General features: G+C 38.6%; 1 protein-coding gene across 4 annotated transcripts; it reads right to left on the bottom strand.

Moving 5' to 3' along the window:
* Nucleotides 1-514: 514 nt before the first annotated feature.
* NMU (neuromedin U) lies at nt 515-19,134 on the bottom strand. 4 transcript variants are annotated; one of them, XM_065837659.2, is made up of 10 exons: nt 18,853-19,134; nt 15,491-15,549; nt 11,602-11,649; nt 11,444-11,503; nt 10,870-10,899; nt 10,713-10,763; nt 6,695-6,769; nt 2,746-2,799; nt 1,428-1,467; nt 515-856 (listed from the first exon to the last, which is right to left on the bottom strand). In XM_065837659.2, exons 1-9 carry the CDS (start codon nt 18,992-18,994, stop codon nt 1,432-1,434), a joined length of 555 nt encoding a protein of 184 aa, XP_065693731.1. In that variant the 5' UTR covers nt 18,995-19,134; the 3' UTR covers nt 515-856; nt 1,428-1,431. The 4 variants fall into 4 exon arrangements, with proteins under 4 accessions (XP_065693731.1, XP_071663604.1, XP_071663605.1 ...); XM_071807503.1 differs by lacking the exon at nt 10,713-10,763; XM_071807504.1 differs by lacking the exon at nt 6,695-6,769.
* Between the last annotated feature and the right edge of the window lie 5,868 nt (nt 19,135-25,002).

Here is a 25,002-nt window from a genome sequence, read left to right on the forward strand (position 1 = left end):
TGTGAAGCTAACTTGTTCTTTTGAGTGGAATTTCTTTAACTCTACATCAAAAGCACTGGAGTTCTCAAATGGATCCTAATTCTGGAAGAAGGTGAATAACGCAATTCAGTATTCTTCTAAATAAGAGCCATACGGCATTATGCCACTTTATTTTTCTTGAATTAAGTAAAAATATTTCTTCAAAACATGCATCTTATTCAATTTCCTTTAGGTAAGGGAACAGAGATTCTCATTTTTTTCAGCCAATGAAACACTATTAACCTTAAGGCTTATTGAGGACTGCCAACTCCTTTGTCATCAATATAGTTCTGTAGACTACCTGCAGAGCACTTATCTTGACCCTGCAGATTGCCAGAAGTCTACAGGCTACAGTGAAGTACAGGGGCAGAGAACATCATTTTGAACAGGAAACCACACCTTTTGTTTGGCCTGCCTAGATAAGCTGTGATTTTAAAGACCATGCAAATCACTTGCAATATATTCTGAAGAAACACAGTGGTCTACATGACAAACATTCTCATTAAAACAACTCTTTGACTGAGTGCCTTTATTTATAAGGGAAAATAAATGTACATAACAACGTTGTTAGAGGCAATGTCTGTTGCATGCATACGTTGTGACTTTTTTACAGTTGCATCACACACAGTTGTAAACGTAACACTAGGAAACAACGAATTTTAATATAATCAACAAAGTAAAGAAACATTTGAATCCTTAACAGGATCTAATTTAAGAACATTTACATTCTAGTGATTTTTATTTGTACATTAGAAACAAATAATTTTCATAAGGAAAACCGTATGTCCATGTACTCAGCATTCTTGCAGCATTAGTGCTAAGTCAGGAGTCTAAAATCCTGAAAAATATGAAAAAGCTTTAGCTGTTGGTAAGATATAACACTACATACTTAAAACATTATAGAGATGTAAGATGTATTAGAAAACAGCATTATAACATTGGCATAGGAAACTTTTTCATATCGCTTCAAAGAATTGAAGGATTTGAAATTAAATCCTGAAATCTATACTTAGTTTCAGCACGAGACTTTTTTCTGTATAAGAGCAGGGGGCTTACCCCCAGGATGTTATTACGTGTTTGATAGGTAGTTGAATCAGTTCTTCCTGATACAGACTTATCATCATTGTTGTTAACTTTCCAAACTGTTTACAGATCTGGGATATCTTCCATTTCTTGCTGCCTGAATCCTTTGTGTTCTCAGTTCTGGGACTTGAGTACCTACAGTTTCTAGTCACTTCACCTGAAGATAGGTGAATTTAGCACATCTAGCAGAAGCTTGTCTGCAGAAATCTGAGTTGACGAAACAGTTAAAGCCTTGATGAGACTAGTCAATATAAATAGTGTGCACTATTTGTATAAAAATAAAGTAATTTAAATACAGATTGTGATTAAAAACATTAAATAAATACCTTCTTAGCGAAAATCCACTGATCTCCTTCCATTGCGTGGCTGAAAGACAAATATCCAATAAGCACTGTATAAAACTTCCTGGTTTCAGTAACAAAGCCCCACCCAACTTGGTATGTATAGAAATTGGGAAATTTCTCAGTTCTGCCAATGTTATCATCATTAAAGATAAACCTGAGGCCACTTATTGTCTCTTCCTCTGGAGAAGAATTATGCAGTAAAAATTACTGTATACAGTTTGAAGAATGAATTATACCCATCTTGTGTGATTTTATAAGGAGGAGAAAGCCACAAGAAGTCACTCTAAGAGACCACTATCCCTCAGCTTTTTGCATTTTCTTAAGATGTGCTTCCAGATTGTTGTTATTATTGCATTATAAGTGTTTGTTGTAGTTAACAAAGAAATATATGTTACTCAGTGGTTTTATTTTTAGATTGTGTTCTTTAATATAGACAAAGAGTTTCTCCATTTTCACCATGGTATAATAATTTCAGAAATACCTTGCACTACAAAGGAACTTGATGCAATGTCTACTAAAGCTGATGAAAAGAAATCTCTTGCTGAGCTTAATAAGAATTTGCTTTTCACTCTGCTAGCATGAATGCATCTGTGTTAATATTACCCATAACTTTGACCTGTCATAAGAACTCTAAAGATCCAATCCTGATATATAAGAAGTATTACTATACAAACTTGCCTTCTTTTCATTAGGTACTTTCTTAATTAAATAGAAAAATACAAGATTAACCAAAATCAAGAGAATTATTTTTAAGTTTGACTTGCCATCTTTAACTTGCTCAATTTTGCAAAAATAGAGTAAAAAGGCTCTATGGCATCAAAGATGAACAGAGTATAGTTTCATTCTCAAGAGAATTTCTGTATCTAGTTTCTAATCTTACTGGTCAAAACAAGGAAAATATGAAGCTCAGGCCCAGTATCTGTTTTAGTGCAGTATGTAAGCATGGCATTGTATTTATATCCCATGCAAACATACCATAGTGAACAGTGCTTTGGAAGGATTGTCCACATGGCATATTTCCCAGAACTTTCTCTGAGAATTATATACATAATAACCAATGACTTATTAAGACACAACATGGTATAATGTATAAACAAACATAAAGATATCTACAAAAACTTCCTTTATTTTAATACAAGAAAATGTCTGGAGCAGATCTTGAGCAGTCCTAAGTGGTGGGGTGCTCTTGCTGAGACAAGTTTTCCCAGTCACAGTAATTCTTACTGTAATTCACTGGTTTCTCTACGTTTTGTTTTGTAACACTCATCATGGAATGAAAAGAAAAAAAGCCAAAACATACCCTGTAGAAAAAGTAGCCTCTACTTTGAATCCCTCCAGGTCCTTTAAGTTCTTCCTGAAAAAGAAGTATTTTCAATCATATTTACTCTTGTAAACGAATCCATATAGAGAGGTTGCATGTGTACATATTACAAGTATTTCTTTAGTAGTACTATACAGTCTTGCCCCTTAAGACATACTTTATATATATTTCTGCATATCAATAACAAGAAATTTGTGTTGTCATGTAGGAACAGCAGAAAACACACGAATGAAGGCCAAATTCCACCTCAAGTTTTGGATCAGTTCAGATTGCTTTAGAATGGTACCAATTATGATGAGCAGCCTTTGCCTTTGACTTTCCAGGTTTCATTACCCAGACACAACTGGAGAGTTTTCCCCATAGCAGAGTCTCTACAGATGAAATAGAGTTGGTCTTTGTACCTTGCAGAAGGACAACAATGCAAAGCTTAAAACACCAGAAATACTTGGGCTCCTCCCAGGAATGAGATCCCAGACTGTTCCCAGAGGTGTATCATGATCAGCCCTCCCAGGTTAATTCCCAAATAAAAGACCAGCACTTATGATGTTCTACCCTACCTGTGCTGCCCATGTTGAGAAACAACCATCTAGTGAACTGTACAGCAAGGAGGGAGGAATGAAGGATGAAGAAAATAGAAATTCCATTTAACTGTAACAAGTACAAAACATGACGTGTCCAGTTGCCTTAATGAGACTTTCATGATTAGGGAACACATAAACTAAATCGCAGTATTCTCATTGCTTGTGTTAATATCAGATAAGAGTGTCTGCCGAGCAGCTGAAGAGACAGGCAAACTGAGAAACAAAATAGTTCAAGTCTGGTGCTTACCAGGACATAAAATGTAACTGCAATTTATTTAGCAATGACAGTATTTCTCAATTAAAAACTGGGCTCATATGATCTCTTTGGTAAGGATCATAACCTGAGTTATCATTGAAAGAAATTACTCCATGCTCTATTCTAATGCAGTAAGACTTGTGTAAAACCGGGTGGCTCCCATCTTTTCCAAACACAAGAGTAGCTTCCACCCAGTGAAGCTTTAAAAGGATGTAGAATTTAAACTAAACATCATTTTTCAGTCTTGCTTTTAATTTTGACTTAGTTCATCAGGTACACCATTATACTCAGTTTCTTTGCTGCATGTAAAACATCTGCATTATTTTTATATGTATTGTCCACCTCATTCTAACATCACTTGGAATACCCATAAATACTATAGGTTTTTATCTTTAAACGGCTAAAAGTTTGTCTGTTAATGGGGCCTTGTACATCGTCATTTGAGTGTCTTATTTACGTTTCATTATTTTTCTACTTTTCCTATTCAATGTGTCAACAAAAGTAAAAACAAACAAAACAGGCAGTATTGCAAATTAAGCAAGTTGATCTCGAACATAAAAGGCATCAAGAGTACAATTACTGATAAGGAATGGTGATTTATGTTATTATGCGATTTCCTGCTTACAACCAGACACCCCTTAAAGAAGATTACAGTTTCCTTGTTTGGTTTCATGTCAGAAGGTTGGTTTTAGAAAACAACTGAGGCTAAAATATGTCTTCATTATAACCCATGCCTTCTGAACTTCTAAGGGTTTGGAAATGTTACAAAATAATTAATACACGCTATAGTGTACAAGCATGTATATTCACAAGCCTGCATGTATACATGTGTACAGAAACATATGTATTCACGAAGAAGTATGTTTATTTAGAGCTCAGTGCCTGCCTTCTAAGCTCTCTTGTTTCATCTCTTAGATTGACTTGTCAATAAAGTGCTCTTGCTGCTTCTTAGATCACATTATTTGAGTCAAGATGGAGCTCAAGAGGAATCAAATTAATGACAAAATCTGTTGTCAGTCCAAACTGGGGAAAATAACAAATTTAATAAAGCATGTTCCATCCTTCACCGATCTACCTTCTCAATTCTTTGTCTGGCTGGGGAGAGAGTTGAGTTTGTTCATGTACAGCTGGCTCTGGTTTCTTTGCAGCATTAGGAAAAAAGAAAAAAAGTCAGCGAGCTGACCCTTTCTGAAGCACATTCTGTGACACCAGGGTCAGACAGTCCAGCTAAAGGTGGGCAGCCCCCAGGGACTTGGGGGCTTCCTGATTCATGGAGGTTCGGAGTTCCTCTGCTCATCTGAGGCAGGGTTGTTCTGGTCCTCCACTGGCTTTAACATTTACCCAGGCCATATCCCCATCAGCCCATCTGGTAGATTCTCTTGGAAAAACAGACTTATAGCTTTCTCACAGTCAGGGAATAATTACGGTACTCTTATTTTTTGATGGCAGATTATTTCAGTATTTTCTTAATTTTCTTAAAAACTGCTATGGGCCTCAGCAGTGACATTTAGAATGGATTTTAAACTTTTATACTGAAATATAAACAAACAAATACGATAAGCATAATATGGATTAATTTCAAAGATTTATTATGACATTAAAAAAAGGTGAATGCAAAAATACCAAAACCAATAGAGTGTGCAGAGGACATGGATTCCAGAAGGTGCTAGCCCTTTGGAAATGTCTGGTGTTTGTGCACTGCACAGGAGTAAACAACACCTTTAACAAGGGGACTGATATTCACTGCAGGAATTGAGAACAGGAAATAAAAAAAAGTTGCTTTCTATAAAATGCAATTCAGTTTAGGGCTGTTTTCATTGTTTTCCTAGATTTATATTAATATTTTTAAATGGCTATCTTCTGTGAGTGTTGGCCATGTCATTTCTTCTCTTGGCTTCAGCTGTACAGAAGAAAATGAATGCAAGTATGTATTTAATATTGCATGTCTTCATTGGGAATTAATGAGCTCTTCACTTTCTAGGCCTAAATGCCAAATTAGAAGATATTCCAAAATAAATAATAATTTAAAACACATAGTAAAAAAAAAAAAAAATCAAAGGAGGTTAAATTCATTAACTATTTTACATAATAGTCCAGATGAAGCCTTCAGCTCAGAAGGTCTCTAGGATGTCCCTGCCAGAACCTAGAGAGGATACCAGATCACTCCACACTTCCCCTGGTCCTTCCACCTTTTTCCTGTCTATGCACAGCAAGACACTGCATCACACAGGTTACTGGACTGATTAAATATAGCCTGAACTACTGAGGCTTTTGTTATTACACATTCTTTCTTAAAAATGTTACTATTATACAGCTGTTACTGTATTCCATTCCTTTTCAAACAAATCCTAGTCAGACTACAACTCTTATTCTGCTTAAGGACTGATGAAGTTTTTGCACCATCTACCTTAATCCAATTACCTATGATAGCACTGACTATTCTAGAAGATTCCTGTACCTGTAATTCACAAAATATGGGTTACTGTTACTCAATATGGGAGTTGAAAGTGCCACAAATTCTGCATTTAAACTTTTAGGTGGAACTACGTTTCTTACGTAGCAAAGAGCCTGTCACTGAGCATGTGAACAGTCCCACTGAAATAACAACCTTAGTTATGCACTTGTTTCTGTATGTAGCTGGGTTAACATGTAAACATAAGTGTCACGTCATGATTGCAAATTGAAGACTGCTGGTTATCACAGCAGTTACGGTTAGAATTCTAACTGTTGATATTTTCATGTACTACTAGTTATGAGTACAATAATACAAATCATAGGAGACAGGACTTTTAAAAACTAGCTACTTGAAAAAATTACCAAGGAAACATGTAATACTCATAGTCATTCGTCCATTTCTACTTTAAAAATTTGATGAAAATAATATAACTTCCAAAAGTAGCTTGATAAAATGTTGCCTTTTGCCACAAAGTTATATCTGCCCACCCTGGACTCATTCCCAAACACTATAGCATTACTTTTAAATCATGAAAATAAAAATGTTACGAGCAGAAAGGTCTACAAGGACATGTTTAGAAGAGCTGATGAATCACAAAGTGTGAGAAAGCAAGCATGCGGAGTTCAAGATACATACGTCCTCTTCGTATCTCTTCAGTCTTCTCTCATTTAGCTGGGGAACAAGTTGCAGCAAGGGATGCAGGACAGACGACTGAGAGGACACGAACACAGACACATGAGCAACAATGAAATTCGGACCTTATGATGCAGAAAAAAAATCTCTTCCCGCAATATTGGTTTATGGACCAAACAGGCATCAAAAAAGAACTGAAGATGTTAATTGAGAAACAATTTTAAACATTCTGACTTGACAACAAACAGGAACCAACATTTATATTTACACTATGAATGGGACTCAAACAGCAATGAAGAGAAAAGCTATGTGTCCTCACCTTGACTCACTGAAAGCTCAGAACTGTTTACAGACTTGGTGCCCAGGCAATTGCAATTATTCAGACTTTGGTCCACCTCTTCGATTGGTACAGAGAAATACACCACTCCTACTAGCACTTCTATTATTATCTGCCAATGGAAGTTAGCAGCTTTGAGCTCCATTGTACTGAAAAGTTAATTTTAGTTCAAAGTAACTTAAATTGGAGCAAGAAAAATGTTGGGTTTTGGTTCTTTGTGGGTTGTTTGGTTGATTGTTTTTGTTTGTTTTTTACAAGAAAATAGTTTGCAGGTGGGATCAATTCTCAAGTAAAATTTGTAACCATGGCACTGGTTACACTACCTAAAAAACAAGCTCAAATCCTGAAATACCCTGATTTCAACAAGACTTTATGCTTGCACACAGCCTGGTTAAGCACAGTGGCATAGTGTGAAGTGTAAGTGCCGCCCTGGCAAAACACAACGATGTGGGCTTGTGGAGAGGTCCACAGTGAGAAGTAAAGTAGAAAACCCATGTTCTGTCAACCAATTTCAACTTTCAACTCATATAAGCATAATTTTAAAAATAATCCCTTTTTTTTTATACAACTCTTCTTAGAGAAGTAATAAAGGGAAATAGAATTTCTGGAATAATTAGAGTTACTGAACTGATAATATATTTAATAGGTAAAATAAGCTTGCCCGCTTGGACCCAGTTTTGCAATGTCTGCTTAAGGTAGGCAGTGTGGCATCATAATAGCTGAAAAGTAGAGGTCTGATGTGTAGCGGAGGAGTTAAAGGTCACCCCAGCTGGCCACGTGGGATCTGTCTTGCAGTCAGTGGATAGAAGTTAATAAAGCCAAACAATGATGGGTCTCACCTAAGTTAGTATCTCAGAGAACTGGGTTAGAAAATAGTCACCTGAACAGCTAAGCAGAAGAAGTGAGAAAGCAGCAATCTCTGGAGGCAAGCAGGGGTAAAGGTATTGGGGATGGGGATGAAAGGGGTGCAATAACCTCTGAAGCAGGAGCAGCAGCAGAAATAGTCCATTTCACTGTGCCCTGATCACCATTAAAACCTCCAGAGTTGCTCTATCGTGAAAACATTGACCCCAATGCCACCAATATCACTTTCTAGGAAATATACCACATATATCTGAAGAAATGTAAAGAGCAAGGCAAGAATGGACATTAATGATTGTTAAGAAATGAGAAAAAATTAATATAGAAACCTGAGTTGGAAGGGACCCACAAGGACCATGAAGTCCAACTCCTGTCCCTGGATATGACAAACCCACAGTTCACACCATGTGTCTGAGGGCATTGTCCAGTCTCTTCTTGAACACTGTCAGGCTTGGGGCTGTGACACGCCCCTGGGGAGCCTGTTCCAGTGCTCCACCACCCTCTGGGTGAAGAACCTTTTCCTAATGTCCAACCTAAATCTCCACTGGCACATCTTCCTGTCGTTCCCTTTGGTTCTGTCATCGGTCACCAGAGAGAAGAGTTCCACACCTGCCCTTCCTACTCCCCCTGTGAGGAAGCTGTAGACTGCAATGAGGTCTCCTCCTAGTTTCCTCTTCTCCAGGCTGAACAAACCAAGTGACTTCAGCCGCTCCTCACATGGCTTCCTCTCCAAACTCTTTACCAACCTCATAGCCCTCTTCTGGACACTTTCTAGTAGCTTAATATCTTTTTCATTCTGTGTTGCCCAGAACTGCACACAGTGCTCCAGGTGAGGCCGCACCAGTGCAGAGCAGAGCGGGACAATCACTTCCCTGCCCGGCTGGCAATGCTGTGCTTGATACACCCAGGACACAGTTGGCCCTCTTGGCTGCCAGGGCACCCTGCTGGTTCATGTTCAACTTGCCATCAACCAGAACCCCCAGATCCCTCTCCGTGGAGCTGCTTTCCAGCATCTCATTCCCCAGTCTGCATGTACAGCCAGGGTTGCTGTGTCCCAGATGCAAAATCTGGTACTTGCCCTTGTTGAACTTCCTGCAGTTGATGATCACCCAGTTCTCCAATTTGTCCAGATCCCTCTGCAGGGCCTCTCTGCCCTTGAGAGTGTTGACAGCTCCTCCCAATTTTGTGTCATCGGCAAACTTGCTAAGTATTCCCTCAAGTCCTCAGTCTAAGTCATTTATAAAGACATGGAAGGGCTCTGGCCCTAAAATGGATCCCTGTGGAACCCCACTAGTGACTGGTCACCAGCCCAACGTAACTGCATTTGCTAGAACCCTTTGAGACTGGCCCATCAGCCAATTGTTCACCCACTGCATTGTGTGTTTACCCAGCTGAATGCTGGACATCTTGTCCAGGAGGATACTGTGAGAGACAGTATCAAAGGCTTTACTGAAATCCGAAAAGATCACGTCAAACTGCTTCCCTTGGTCAACTAGGTGGGTAATCTTATTGTAGAACAAAATTAAGTTTGTTAAGCAGGACTTTCCCCTCATGAAGCCGTGCTGGCTGAGACCAATGATCGCGTTGTCATTCAGATGTTTTTCAATAACTTCCATAACAATCTTCTCCATTATTTTGGCAGGCACAGAACTGAGGCTGACAGGCCTGTAGTTGCCAGGGTCATCCCTGTTGCCCTTCTTGTAGATTGGGACAATGTTTGCCAGCTTCCAGTCAACTGGAACGTCTCCAGATTCCCAGGAGCATTGAAAAATCATGGAGAGAGTTCTCGCTATGATGTCGGACAGCTCTTTAAGCACCCTTGGATGAATCCCATCAGGCTCCATCAACTTGCAGGAATTCAGCTGGAGTGACAAATTCCATACAAGTTCTGGATTAATTGGGAATTTATCATTCTTGCAGCCACAGTTTTCCAACCCTGGGTTATTGGGACCCCCAAGTTAATCACCAGTGTTGAAGACCAAGGTGAAGAAAGCATTAAACGTCTCAGCTTTGTCTGTGTCCCTGTTAATAAGGTGACCATGCTCATCAAGTAATGGGCCAATGTTACTTCTAGTCTGCCTTTTGCCATTAATATATTTTAAAAAGCCTTTTTTAGTTGTCCTTCACAGTACTGACTAGCTTAAATTCTAATTGAGATTTGGCAGCATGAATTTCTTCCCTACAGTGACGAATATGTTTAACTTTCTCAAAATCCTATTGTACATATAAAAACCACATAGATACACAGAAATAACTAATTATGTTTGCACTATAAAAGGAAGAATGGGTCACAAATAGTTTGGCTTATATTGTTGACTTATGAGAATATTTTTATAGCAACAATTCTAGGCTATTTTTAAAATCATACTTTTCATTTGAAATATAATCCAAAGTCTGACTTATTTTGCCTGGTACATATTTGACATGCACAAATAAATACACAAAAATTAATTAATAATTAATAAAAATAATTACTAATTCTTTATCTTTATGGTCATGTTCTCTGCTTCTATAAATCCACAGTTTCACTGTGTATGTTATGTTCCAGTACCGAAAATAAGCATTAGATCTGATTCTTAAATGTTGTAACTACAAGGTTAAGATGCAGTTGGGATTCTATGAATGTTTGGTTGTTTTTTTGCACACTTGGCCAGTATTGATGATCCTCTCCCATGTTATTAAAACACATTGTATATCTCAAACACAAAGCTCCCAGTTCTGAGCTTGCTATATGGTTGGAGAGACTACTGGAGAAAGGAACATATTACCTTGTTTTTACACAAAAGCACATGTGTACTCACAAGGAGATGCTGTGCCACTTACCATGCTGTCTGAGTTGCCTGAGTCATGAGTCTTAGAATAATGAAATAAGAACTGTTCAAAAAAATTAAAAGTGGGGTTTTACTACAAAACAGGGCAAGGGTGTTATTATTTTCTTGACAATTTTAGTGTGATCATAAAACATACATAGAAATCTTACCCTTTTGGTGTTGTCTTTTTCATCTAAACCCTGTAGGAATAATAATCAGTAGAAAAGCTTTTATTTGTTAAAAAAAAAAAGAAAAAAAAAAAGCAATGGGAAATTTTGATTACACTATAAACTTTTCAGTACTGGATTAGAATATCATCCTTCCTTGACAGATCTATTACGTGTCTTTGCTTATCAATGTGACTACTCTTTTCAAACTCTTTAGAGAGCACTGATTACTCTCCAGAAGAGCTGATGGGTTTAGTGGATGCTTCTTTGTATATCCCTATACTTTCCTTAGTAAATTCATTTCTCAATTGAGAGCTCATCATTCTTCTAATCTAGCGCAATAAAACACGGAAAGCCCTATATCCAACCTGGACATTATTTTCCAAACATTGAAGTCTCCCTATTATTTCTAACAGGTGTTGGATTAGGACACATAGCATTTCAGAGTAAGAACCAATAGTATTACTTCCAGCACCAAGTGACACTTCAGATATTGAGTCCTTAGAATTCATTGTAGACTCTGGCACACTGAGAGATCAGGCTTCAGAAATGCTAAGAAGTCTTTCGAGTGTGTTACCTCTGGTTTCTGGAGAAATCCCATGACCATAAAACAAAGTTCTTCCAGTGCACTGGATGCCTAATGCAAAGAAAACATGAATTCAGGTATCACACTTCCAATCTTATTGCATATAGCAAATAGTGTCAAAATAGCGAAGTAACCTTGGTGTGACTCACCTGAGGCTGAGAATCTCTGGACAGGTAGGCAGAACATGCATCATCTATCTGTAAAAGTTCACACAGTCCTTTTTTAAAAAGTCAGATTAATAAAAATAAGTGAAATATGTGTATTTTCAGAAACAGTTCAGTGGAGCTAAAGGTTGTCCACCATAAGGAATCCTTATAGGTACATTAATGAAATATTTTGCCTTCAAGAGGGAAAAAAAGCCCTTTACAAGGTAAAAATCTTTATACTTGCTTGATCTGAACAAACACATACATATCTGTGTCCCTTATTCTTTTACCTGCCTCATGCCCCTCTTATTTGTAACCTTCTCAAACTAAGTCATATTTCAAATTATTATTTTAAGCATGTGGGATATGGGCTATGAACTTAAATATCTTCTGTGATATCATTGGGTTATACAGAACTGCAAAGAAAATGACAACAGTAAAACAAGTGATTCAGTGAGCGGTCCTCAAACACAACCTTTCCAATTGCATCCCTGCAGGTATATGACACACGCATCTCTTAAGTGATTATGATATGTGCCAGCACAACTTATGCATGCCAGCCAATTTATGTGAGTCACCAAGCAGCCAGCACTTGAGGTCTGCACTGATTTCTTCGGCAAATGAGGAGTCTTACAAGATTTTGTTCAAAGGAGGTGGCTCCCAAATCACAGTGCTACTTAGAGATATATCGATATATTTCAAGGGATCTAAACTCAAAGAGCACTGTGGAAGAAGTCACTGCTGTTGAACTTAAACATGTCAGCACAATACGGAATGTTACACACATGGACGCAAAAAAATCCAACAAACAAATCCACAAAACAAACCAAGAAGACGCAACCCCCACCAGCCATTTCAGCTGGATCAAAATAAATGTCTGCTTAGCTCTGCATCTTATCTCCAAAAATGGCCATGCACTGCCACCCAGGGAGAGCTTAAAAAGAGACCAGCGGTCTAGTAAAGCCCATGCTCTGCAACCACAGGATTTCTGTGCTGTGAATTTGAGCAATCTCTCTCTGAACCATTATAAACTTTCAGCATCCACAATGTCTTGTGGAAAGGGTTTCCTAAACACTGTGCGAAATACCCCTTCTGTTTGTCAGATCGGGCTTTTCAAAACCAGCTTCATGCAGTGCTATCACCATCTTGTCTTGGGAGAAGTAATGAATAAGTGATTCCTACCCATTGTTTCCCTTCTGTTCACAACCTTGTGTAGACAATTAATTACATCCTCCTGTTGTCTCTTTTCTCATATGGGATTCTAGGAGTCCCATAATACTGAATATTTTTAATAGAGTTATTCATGGGGGAGGAAGAAGAAATGGAATTACGGGTATTTGAATTTATGGAAGTAATATTATCAGTGCTGAAAGCTCAGAGGATCCTGCAAGGAAAAGAAAAAAATTGGGAGCACTCCAACTGAAGATTTAATAATAATGAAAGAAGAGGCTTAACTTTTCATTATATAACTTTAAAATTGTATCAATAGCAACCTGCATTGTTATGCACAATTTCTTCAATTGAATATTTGATACTGTTTGTCTAGGTGCCAAAAAGCATTGCCAATCATCTAGTTCACAGACTGCATAAAGCAATGTGTTGGGTTTGGTGTTTTGTTTTGTTTTGTTTGTTTGTTTGTTTGTTGTTTTGGTTTTTGGTGTGGTTTTTTTTGTGTGTTTTTTTTTTTTTTAATAAAGAGTAGGCAATGCAATGACTCTTATGGTTTCATTATAGGTAAAAAGCCCTAAACAACACTCTTTAGCAATGAAAACATTAAATGAAAAAAGCAATAAACAAATAGTGCATATCTGAGTACTTTGAGACAAGAGATGATTCATTTCTCTAGAGACAATCTATGAGAAAGCATTAGCAGAGATAGTGGGAAAGCTAATAGCTCGCAGAATTCCCCTTTCAAATAGTTTTTGTTGGTAACATCTTTTCCATTCTCATTTCCCTTCATCTGGCAGTTTTTTATCTCTGGGTATATTAGTTCAGCTTCACTGCTTTCAGAGTAAGAAAATGTAGATGGAGAAATCATCAGTGAATGACAAAACAAGCTGGAGTCATTTTGGTAGCCTAAGTTAAAACTTTGCTGTTTCTTCTTGGTGAAGGTTTGTTGTTCATTTGTTGTTTTTTTTTTTTTTTTTGGTCTTGTTTTGTTTTGGTTTTGTTTGTTTATATATTTGCTTGGTTTGTAGCTGGAGGTGACTCTTAGACAATTAACATCACTCAGTAGCAGGACAAGCCAGAGACTGCTTTGTGTTGGGCACAGTGCAAGACAAAGTCTCCCTCAGCTAAAACCTGTATGGATGAAGCAAGGGCTGAGGAAAAGCCACAGAAAATAAAAATAAAAATGTAATAGTTTTTATCATCCTTGATGCATCTTCTTAGTAATTTTCTCTCCTATCTCAGAAATGTGGTCTGAGGGTGGGAACTTGTGAATTGTTTGGGGTTGGTTAAATAACAAAGAAACAAAAGGATGTGAGAGATGGTAAAGGAACACAATACTTAGTTACAAAGTTCCCATATTTATACACTCGGAGTCATTCCTGGGAAATACTAGGTTAATTTAGAGACAGAGCTTCTCCTGAATGGTCCACCAATAAAGTACCAAACAGGGAAGAGCTGATTATTTTCACTCCAAGAAACTCTGGTGAACCAGTATGATCCTGTAATCAGGTTGATTTAGGTTATATAACAATGCAACTAATCCTTTTTCCTTAGACCCTCCCCAGTCCTGCATGATTCTTGTTGTAATGGTAAGTTTTATATTGCTTACATTACATAATTTTACATGGAATTTAGTATCTTATGCATACTTTTTTGTTCACCAAAATCAATGAAAACTTCGCCTTACACTTGGTGTAGGGACGAATCCTGTGTTACAACCAGCAAATTTTAGCAATAGATGCAGAAATGTACAGAATAGCGTTTTTCAATCCAGAATGTAAATAACTCCTTTTCATGAACTCCTAAAAGCTATCAGGACCTTACTTCCCAAAAAAACCACTTTTGCCCAGGACGTAAATATCACCAGCAATAGACTGTTCAAGTGCCAGTCGAGAAATATGTTGGTGTTCAAGGCTTCTGAAATGAGTTCAGGGGAACTGGCAGCAAGGAATGTGTCTCCTGCAGCGGCCACAATAGGAAGAATTTACTCTCTGTATCTGTATCACTGGTGAGTCGCTTGCTTTTTATTATTATCAGAAGCTATTAAACAAAACTAAATGTCAACAGAATACTTAAAGGTTACAGCAATGCCAGGGCATGCAAGGTGCAGGCTAGACCCTCTCTGCATGTTATGCAGAGCCCTTGTTAGCACACATGTCACATCCTAAAGTGAAAACAAATATTCATTTCAAAGATGACAGTGGAAGTTATGATAGCAATCTGTAGCAAAAAGTTTGAGGGACTAATTGACACAGTACATTATCCCTTACCTAGTAAACTGAGAGGCCAGGATAGAGTTAAATACAGCATCCCAGCCCTGTGTGTGGAATGGAAGAAGCAAGAAGATTGGATGAGTCGGAAAAAAATTACTGCATATCCTGTACAGACTATGAAAATACCAGATGGGACACAGTGTTGCTTCCAGGGACAGCAACTGCCTGGTCATTGACAGTTTTACAACAACTGTTATCAAATGTAGTTCTCCAAGCAACATCTCAACACCCAGCTTCAACATCTTCCTAGAACAACTGTTCAGAAAACCTGGAAAATAAGATGTTTCACCTCTTTGTTGATGTCAGGATAAGAGAAGTGCAAGAGAAGCAGGACTGAAAGAAGCAGCACCTGAACTCTGTGCAATAGAAGTGCTGGATTTTGAGGTGTGACTGTAGCAAGGATGTGCACAGCAGAAATGAGAGTCTGCCATAGGGCAGATCCTGCTTACCTCCTTCCACAGCTGCAAATCCTGATCTGCCTCGAGTGCTTGGGGTGGCATCGGTGCACCTGAAACCACAAACCGTGCTTAGCAATGCCATACAGCAAAGGCCATTTGTACAAGTATCCCATGTCAGTGATTTAAATAAAAACTTTGACCACAATATGATACCCAGCACACTCATTATTAACTGCAAGGTCTGAGAGCTGAGGTCTAAGGAGGCCTGTGGCCCCAGGTGTCATGGGATTTGTCCAGTGCTTCCTGCCTGCTCTTTATTAGCACCGCAGCAGGAAGCTTCTTCACGAGTTCAAAGTAGATACAGTTGCTCACATCTCCTAGCAATAAAGAGTGTGGAAGTCACCCAGCTTTCGGCGAGGGTCAGGCTAACATTAGTCCATTCTCAGCAATGAGTAGAAGGTAGGAAAACTTGCGGGGCAGCTCTCAGATGCTACGACCTGCTCAGGAAAGCACACTCCAGCAGCTACAGCCTCAAGCTTTCCAAAAACTCAGCTCACCTCCAGCAAGTTGAGAATCTGAATCGTACCTTTCGCTTTGTTGTATTTTACAATTAAACAAGTGCTATGTAATGTACACTTGCATATGAATAATAGCAATGATAAGGATATGGTGTTTTTGAAAAGGTGATAGATAGTACATGTGTAAATGGCTTTTTTTTTTCCCTTTGCCTGATATATGTAATGTGGAAAAGCTCAGTCCCTTAGAAGATTAAACATGTTATTAATTGCATAGTGCTGCAGTGATGCCGTGCTTGGCTTGGGGGCAGCTCCTTTCTCCATCTGTGCCCACCCAGGCTGCAGACCTGGAAGTCACTGTTCCTGGGTCCCTCCCAACTCAGTGCTCAGAATACCCACCTTTCCATATTGTTATTTTATCTGGACATGTATTTCTAATAGCAGTGTATTAGTAGAGTCTCTCTAAATAATAGAAATGAGCATCACTGAATTGTGAGTACAGTAGACACCACACAAACATATTGGTGAGGGCATGTGTTGTAACTCACTGAGGTGGAGATTGGTGCTTTATCTGTACAGTCCGAGCACTGCAGGAAACCCTGGAAAGTCATTCAGTTTATCCCCCTGCCCAAAGCTGCTGCCCATTACCCATGCCTGACCCTTTTATACACTGTTCTTAAAGACCTCGGGTCAATAGAGATTTTATAATCTCCCAAACAGCCTATAATTACCTGTGGTCACATTTTTTTCAGAGAATTGAACCAAATTAAACAAAAAAAAGAGATGAAGGCAGACTTAGCTAGAATGGCCAGGTAAGCAGTGTATGAATGCCCATCATCTCAATTGGTTTTGCATGTACCACTAATAACAATAATTGCAACAATAGCTAGTTCCAGGCATTTAGGGGAGGATTTCAAAACCACATTTTGCTACTGGCACAGATTTAAGATGAGTAAGAATTCTGGATGTTTCTTTAAAAAAAAAAAAAAAAAGGCGCTCTTGATTTTACATTATGTAGAAGTGGGATAACATAATAAGAAAACTGCTTTTCAGTTAAAATTTGCTTTTGTTGATGTTTGTTTTTGTTCAGGAAAGAACACCAAATTAATTAAAGGTGCTACAATTCTCTTAGTTTGTTCCCAATTTTTAAACTAATATGTTAAAATTGAAGTATTGCCTGGGACTGGTATCCCAGTTGCCAAAAGTGGGACTGGGCAACACTTCAAATTAACACACTTTACTCACTAAACCTTTGTCTGCCTGTCACTGAACACTGTTTCTACCATTGCCGGTTTCCCAAGGCTTTCCAGGGTGAGCAGAAGAAATCCCATAGCCTGTAAAGTTTAAGGAAGCAGGCAAGACAGCCTAAATATTAGAGCCTGCACTTTGTTGTTTGGAGCATAAACTTTTGGACAGAGGAGATGTAATTATTTCACTAGCTCACAAGCTTCCTTTACTCAACTTATTCACAAAACTCCTATTTCATGTGCAGTCCCATCTGTTTTGTGCTCACACCTGGGACTATGTGCTCCCCAGTGCTGAGCAGTGTCCCCCCATCACCCCATCCAGAACAGTGCTGCAGCCCTTGGGACTTCAATCCTTTACACACAACAGCACACACAGGGAAACAGTAGGTTATCTTGTAATATACACAAAATACCCATATGACGGGGAAAAAAAAATAAAAGAGTGCTATTGAGGAAAACAATCCTATTCGAAAGGAGCATATAGGAGGAAATCCTACAAAACTGACAGTCTATGATATAGTCTGATGACTTCTAAAAGCTCAACTTCTTCCAAGGCAGCAGAATGCCAGATGCACAATTTCAGTCAGCTTTCAACCTGCGATTCACTTCTTAAACCTTCTATTCCCTCCACTGCTCTCTCTACAGGAAATCCCAGCAATAATTTTTTTAAGAACAACGATAAAATATTGTGTGCCATTGTGCCTCTTTGCCATCCTTTTCCTTCCCTCCTCTCTTCTACATCTCCAGAATTTATTTTTAACAGAATGTCATGTATGGTGTACTTTGATTTTCTTTGATTCTTGATATGGAAAAAAACAAACAAACAACAAAAAAAACCCCAACCCAACCAACCAAAAAAAACCAACAAACCCACAACAAATCAGAAGAAAAGCTCCTGATGAAAGAAACTCACACACTCTTTACCGTATAATACAAACAAAGCAGAACTATTCCTTGCACAGTAACTTATTTTGTAGTGTTACTTCACGAGGTGTAAGTGGTTAATCTATCTGGACTGGGAAAACAAAATAGAAAAGACAGCATGTTTTGTTAAAAAGCCCATTAGCTGTGCTCGTTCCACAAGCACTCTCTGCTACAAAACCAGCAGTTTTCAGGTGCAAGACAACGTTTCAAATTAAATCGAGATAATCAAGCTCTATGCCTTAAGCAACTCAGCGGCTCCATCCTCTCCCACTTAACTCTTCCTCCAGGCATTCCTCACGCAATAAATCTTGCTTCAGGTTTGGTCAAGGGATTCCCAGAGGGTCCTAAATTTTCCTACAGTTCAGCGATACACCTCGTTTCCCTTTTCTTAGCTTTTAAACCAGAGTAAATTGCATGAAATGAAATCCCTTTTAACGAAACCCACCTCCCCACGTTGCTGGAGTGCAGGGTTGTCAGGACAAGGTAATCCTGCCGGGATACGCGAGGGAAACCCCCAACACCAGCTCCCGAAGCCGTGTTCAGGCAGTTGCCGCCACCTGCACCTCCCTGCCCCGCTCCCAGCCCCGCCGGGCGCCAGCTGGCGGCACGCAGCAGCCCCTCGCTGTGCAGACCCTGGAGGGGCTGGCAGGCTGCTGGAGACACCCCCCCCCGCCAAAAAAAAAAACCAAAAAACACGGGGCTGGGTTGCGAGAGAGATGCTGCTCACCTTTGCAAGCAGACATCGAGGAGGCGAGGAGGAGGAGGAGGAGAAGCAGCGGGGAGCCCGGCAGCACCGCGCCGTCCCCGGCCTTCCTCGGGCTGCGCCGTGGGGGGCCTGCGGGGGGCTGCTGGTGGCAGAGGTTTCCCATGGCCGCGGTGTCCCCTGCGCTGCCACCCTGCCAGAAGCTCTTCTGGGCATGACCCCGCTCCCTGTCCAAACTTTTAACATCTCCCTGACACGTGGACGAGCATCAGCCTGAGTCAGGGAGGGCGCGTCAGCCGCCCTGCCCGCCGCCCACCGGCTAGATCCCCCACCTCCTCCCCCGAGTGACTCAGCCCCACTCGCACCCCGGGCGGCAGATCCACGTATGACCCTTGCCGGAGCGGTGGGTGCCCCTGCTGGGCAGTTTCTGACGGTTGCGGTGGATTTTGACTGGGGGGTGAACGGTGGGTGCTGAAGTAGAGCTGCCTGACAAGAGCGGTGGCTGTTACTGTGAGATCAAAGATAACTTTGAGTTATCACTACGGCATTGCTATCTGCTCTTTGTCTTCACCCTTCTCGCTTGTGGGTGCTACAGATTGTGCTCTGCCACCCTGAACATTTTGTCAGGCCATCAAAACTTTGAAAGCTTTGTCAAGCAGCATGCTAAGATAGCATAAAATGTTCTTAGTAATAGAAGTATCTTCTCTATCAGATTCAGTAGTAAAACTTGCCTTAATATGGCTGGGAACAGAGCCAACCCTTTTGTCAGTGGAAAACCAGTTATCAGATCAGTACATAAATTAAAGAAGCCTGTATTTTGTATGTATTGTTGTATTTATGCTTACCTCATTAAAAGAGTTGTTTTAAAACAATCCAAATCGAGGAACTGCATTTTTTTCTGTTCACAGAAGCAGAAGACAGTTTTTAGAAGACATTATCATAAATGGGAAGTCATCAGCACTGAAAGGTATCTCCCTCATCTGTCTTGATTCAAATGCATGAATCAGTGTTCCGAGCCTTGGCTTAAGGAAAGATTTAATTCGTTATTCATTTTTATTATTACCTTCTTGTTGAATATTTAATAGATTGTGAAATAAAATAAACTGCAGTCTTTAATAATTCAACAGTGAGATACCTGTAAACATTCTGTACCCACGCAGATGCAGAGTGTTTTAAGAAAAGTGAAAAAAACAAAGATACATCTTGAATAAAACTTCATTTTCAGTTGAAAGAGTTCTGATTAGTCCACAAATTTCATTTTTGTACAATGTGTTTTAATACTGCAGACTGAAAAATTTTGCTGAGTCTACTTGCACAAGAATGTGTTAAAAGAGATTTTGAAGATGAAGAGATATATTTCCAGACAGAAAAATTCTGGTCTTCCATTCACCGGAAAACAAAACAAAACAAACAAGCAAAAAAAAAAAAAAAAAAAAAAAAAAAATCTTCCCTGTATGCTTGGATGTGTATTGCTCCATAATCTTTCGTCTGAAATGTAAATTTTGTTTTCAGCAGATTCCTGTTAATAGGCAAAAGCAGTAGCTGTTAAACATGCAATCCTATTTGCACCAGCAGGTACATTGTCTGAATCCTAGCAGGCTACTCTCTTCCGGTACTTCTAACCCAGTATCGATTTTAGACTACGCCTTTTCACTATGAGCATCAGTGCAGTTTTGCATTTCCTGATACATGGGTGAGTTAAACTCGTTTGGGCATAATTGTAATTCTCCTAGTCATACACTAGAAAGAAACAATATAACTTTTAACAAAAAATGTATATTTGCATTAAGCTCAAATGCATGCTTATACCAAACCAATATTTCTACTGAAATCTGCAAATTTTCACAGAGTATGTTCTTCAAGTTTGAATCTCAGTTTATAGGAGGTTTAGATAGCTTATGATGGTCAGAAGGAACTTAGTGAAATGCAAGTGAACATTCTTGTAAACAGGAGAAAAAAAAAATGTCTTTCTCTGTTGTATCTGTTTTTGTTTTGTTTAATTGCTTGATGAGATTAATGTTACACTATTGCAGGAACAAAGCACATCCTCATTAAACGAATAGCTTGGAGGATGTTTTCGATGCTGTAATTAGCTGCTTTGAAATATTTATGTTCTTCCTAATGTTGCCTGAATAAATGTTAATTATGGCTAGTGGAAAGGAAATCAAACAGCTGATGATGTGAAAGCATCATCTTCTCTGTGTTCAGTGAAGACGAGGTCAGGAGATACATCACTGAGTCCACTCCCTTGCTGCGTACACGCACACGCAGACTGAGAAGAGGTCAATACATACTGTATTTACTATGACTTCAATAAAAATGATGAGAAATCATTCCACCTACATCTGAACATAAGCACCAAGAGAGCTTTTATCCATACTGCACTTTCTTCACCAATATATTCCAAACTTATTGGAGAGTGCTTGAAACGGGTCAGGGTGTGCAAGCATGCTGATGTCTCTTATGGCTTCAGATGGGTTCATTAATTTCTTTCTGTGCAATGAACAAGTTGTGTACATGGATTTTCTTCTTACTTGTGTATCTTCTAGGGAATTAAACTTCGTTGAGGCAAGTCTCAATAATTGATTAATGCCTGCTTGGATATAGCACTTCTTCAAGGTATTATCTCCATATATTACTGACTAATAATGCATAGAAAGCTTGTACCAGAACAGAATAAGATCCACAAAGAAAAGTCACCAGAGAATCAGTTAAAGAATCAGCATCTCTGAATGGGCTTTTATTACAGTGTTGACTTAACACAAAAAGAAATTCACTCAGTCAAAGTCTTTAGGGATGTCTCCCCACAAACAGAAAAAACAAAACAAAAAAAACCCAAACCAAAACAGAAAACATACAAAAAAACCACACTAAGCCATATAAGGCATGATAGGCCCTGTATTTTCTCAGATTTTTTTTTCATTTTCTCCAAGATAATGCCTCAGTTCTTCCTTTATGAATATGTAAAATTTAAATGACCATAGGACCCCCCAACAAACTAGTGAGGGGAGTTTGTCTGAACTACTGGAAATGAGCAGAGAAACTCCAGCCCCCAGGGCTGAGAGAGACTTCACTAGGGACAGTGATGGGACTGATTGCAGCAAATGTTCAGGGCTCTCTTCAAAAGTCCCAGAATGTTTTGAATAAAATGTTCTTGCATAAAAGAGAGATGGCTGAGTTCTTTAATGACTTGAGAAAACTTTGTCAACAGACAACAGTGAACAAATTCAGCAAAAACATAATAATCTTTCCAAAGTAGTGGGTACCTGTTTAAATTAGGGCTGGGTTTGGTGTACGATGAGGCTGAAGTCTCCTGTTCACAGACACAGAGCATGGGCACAAGCTGTGTCATTTCCTCATTCCTTTAGCTTGGAGGAATTCTTAGAGGTAGAATATATCTCTGAATTTCCTCTTTGCACTGTTTGTAGTCTCTGCAGAAAGATCAATGTTACTATGTGAAAAGTGATGCATGTGGAGAAAAATAACCCTTATTGTACCTATGTAGCAATAGGCAGTACATTAACCACCATCATGTAGGAAAGAGAAACTGGAATCACCGCGGATCTTTCTACACAGACACCAACTCACTTCCCAGGTAAGTTAAATTATAAAACTGAAATAGGCTGTTATGAATCACTATGAAAGAAGTACTATTACTGCTATAATAATTATAAATACATGAAAGAAAAAAAAAAGAAAAATATAAAAACCTCAAGATAAAAACCATTACTCAGCCTTTTCTCAAGCCCCTAGTGCTTTTGCTTGTGAATTACTGCAATTATGATCCCATTGTTCCTTCCAGATGAAAATGCAGAGAACTGTAGTAAGTTCAGTTTAAAGTAAGTTTGACAAGACTAGGACTCTTCAGTGTGGAAAGCTGAAACTAGGAGGGATACAATATAGGTCCATAATAAACATACATGTTGGTAACAATGTAAAAAAAGTTGAAGAATTATTTTTAACCAGTTCTTAGAATAAGACCTGAAGCCATGACTCCATGCCTCATTTTTTAATCCTGAGATGTTTCTAGATCAGTCCCATGGAAATAAAAAGCTTTGCATTAGACATCCCTTGCCTAGTCCATGATATTTAATCTCCATCTTCGGAGTAAGCAGATTTTGTAAGAAATACACTCAATGGAACTGTATCATTTTCGTGGACTTGTATTTGTCTTAGTGGTGGAACTGGTCACAGATGATAAATATTTCCCATCCCGCTTACAATATTTTACAGTTTTTCTACCAACATTCCTCATTAGTTCTATAAAAGATATGGGTTTATTTGTTTTATGAAGTCCTGATGACTATATAAAAAAGCTAAAGAAAAACAATAATCCAAAATAATAATTCAATATTATTTAGTTGACCTCAATATTATTCAATTGAATAATAATCCAAAGAAAAGCAATAATCATCTACTGTCATTCCTATGTAAGGGGTATGTTCACATAAATTGTTTGAGAAAAGGCTAATTTTCACAGTACTTCCATCTCACTTTTCTCTAATACACACCAAAGCACATCAACAGCTCTGATGATTATTTTAAAACCAGTGTGATTAGATGTACCTGGAAACACAGGACTTTGAGCACTCTGTTGATTGTTGACACATAAAATAATAAAATGTCAATATTGCTTTCAGAATCTACAGGTCTTTTTAGTTATAAGACCTTAAGTGAGAAAGAAAAAAAGCAAAGGTGGATGACTACTGACACTTAGAAAATGTCATCCTGCCTTCCACACATCTGTGAGCTGTGTTGATTTTACAATGGGATCATTTCTTTTTAAAGAGAGACAAACCGATGCTGTAACCTAGCAGTGGTCTAGTCTAATTTATTCACAACAGGTACATAAATCCAGTGGGAAGGGAGGCATCCTGGAAATATTGCTTATAAAACTCCAATATATTTTGCCAAAAGTTTTGAAATCCCATTGGCTTCAGAAAAAATTACAATCTAGGACTGAATTCAATATATTGTCTAAACTCTGATATTTCTCTGGGGAGAAAAAAAGATGGAAGATGAAGGGATGCAAGCACTTTTGAATGTTTCAGTTTATTTTTGAACCTTAGCTGAGAAAATTCTCAAAGTCACTATAGGTTTCCTCTCAGCTTGCTAGTGAAGTACAGCTAATGTCAACTGCAGGAAATTTCTTTGCATAGAGGCAACATGTAAGCATTCCCTTGCTAGTCTGGAGGGAAAGACCATAAGGAAATATTTTGTAAAAACGGACTAAAACACCGTTAGTCTCTTCCAGCCTGAATTGTTCAGAGATCCTCTGTCTGAAGTGTTCAGCAATGGGATCACAGCAGTCTGCTGCTTGGCCTGCTGATCTGTTCACTGTCCTCCTGAGACCAGAACACTCAGTAGACATCAATTATACTTAGAAATCATATTTATTAATAGAGCAGGCAACAGATGAATAATTGATATATTTTCTCATGTAAAAATAATGGTAAACAAAAATCAGTTCTGTCAATCCCTTCATTTTTCCCCCCTTACCGCAAAGCTGCTCTTACCATGTGATGCAGCTTACCTGACAGGATATTCTTCCTGGACACAGCCTGCAACTGGTTTTTAATTATTTCAACCACCAAATGCAGAAGAATGCCAAAAAATCATCAGTAGAGTCTTTAGCCCTGCCCTCCAAATCTCAAAACTCAAGAAATTGCTCTTTGTGTAGTTCTTGAATTTCGGAGTTGAGATTGCCAGTGCTAACTCTGAAGTTTATTAGATAATACATTTTCCTCTGCAAAGCTGGACTTAGGAAGGCAAATTCTTCTTTTGGCTTCACTTGAGATCAATTGTATTACAGTCTTAAGCCTACATGGCAATATCTTGGATGGTATCATAAGCAGAATTTTGTAACATGTCTTACCTATCTACTCCCAGACAGCATGACCTGTCACATGAACTCTTCCGTGATTTTATAATGGTAACCAGCAACTCAGAAATTACTAAAACCTTATACACACAAAAAAAATTTCCTTCCTAAATTCTTTGACTTTTGATTTTATATTGCTGTCTTCTCAGAACTCCCCAAATACACATACAATCTACATAAAAAAAACCAGTTTTACTGGGGACATGAGATCTGTTAAAAGTTATTATTTGTTTCTGTTAGTGAATATCAAAAATAAAGGCTGCAGAAAGCTAGGATGTCAGAATGACTCCAAT

This window comes from Patagioenas fasciata, chromosome 4, assembly GCF_037038585.1.
Source record: "Patagioenas fasciata isolate bPatFas1 chromosome 4, bPatFas1.hap1, whole genome shotgun sequence".
NCBI lineage: Eukaryota > Metazoa > Chordata > Aves > Columbiformes > Columbidae > Patagioenas > Patagioenas fasciata.

Coding starts and splice junctions, on each gene's coding strand:
- NMU (XM_065837659.2), bottom strand. CDS start 18,994: ATGGGAAACCTCTGCCACCAGCAGCCCCCCGCAGGCCCCCCACGGCGC. Junction 15,550..18,852: donor CTCGATGTCTGCTTGCAAAG/GTGAGCAGCATC, acceptor TTGTGGTTTCAG/GTGCACCGATGCCACCCCAA. Junction 10,900..11,443: donor GATTTCTCCAGAAACCAGAG/GTAACACACTCG, acceptor TTATTCCTACAG/GGTTTAGATGAAAAAGACAA.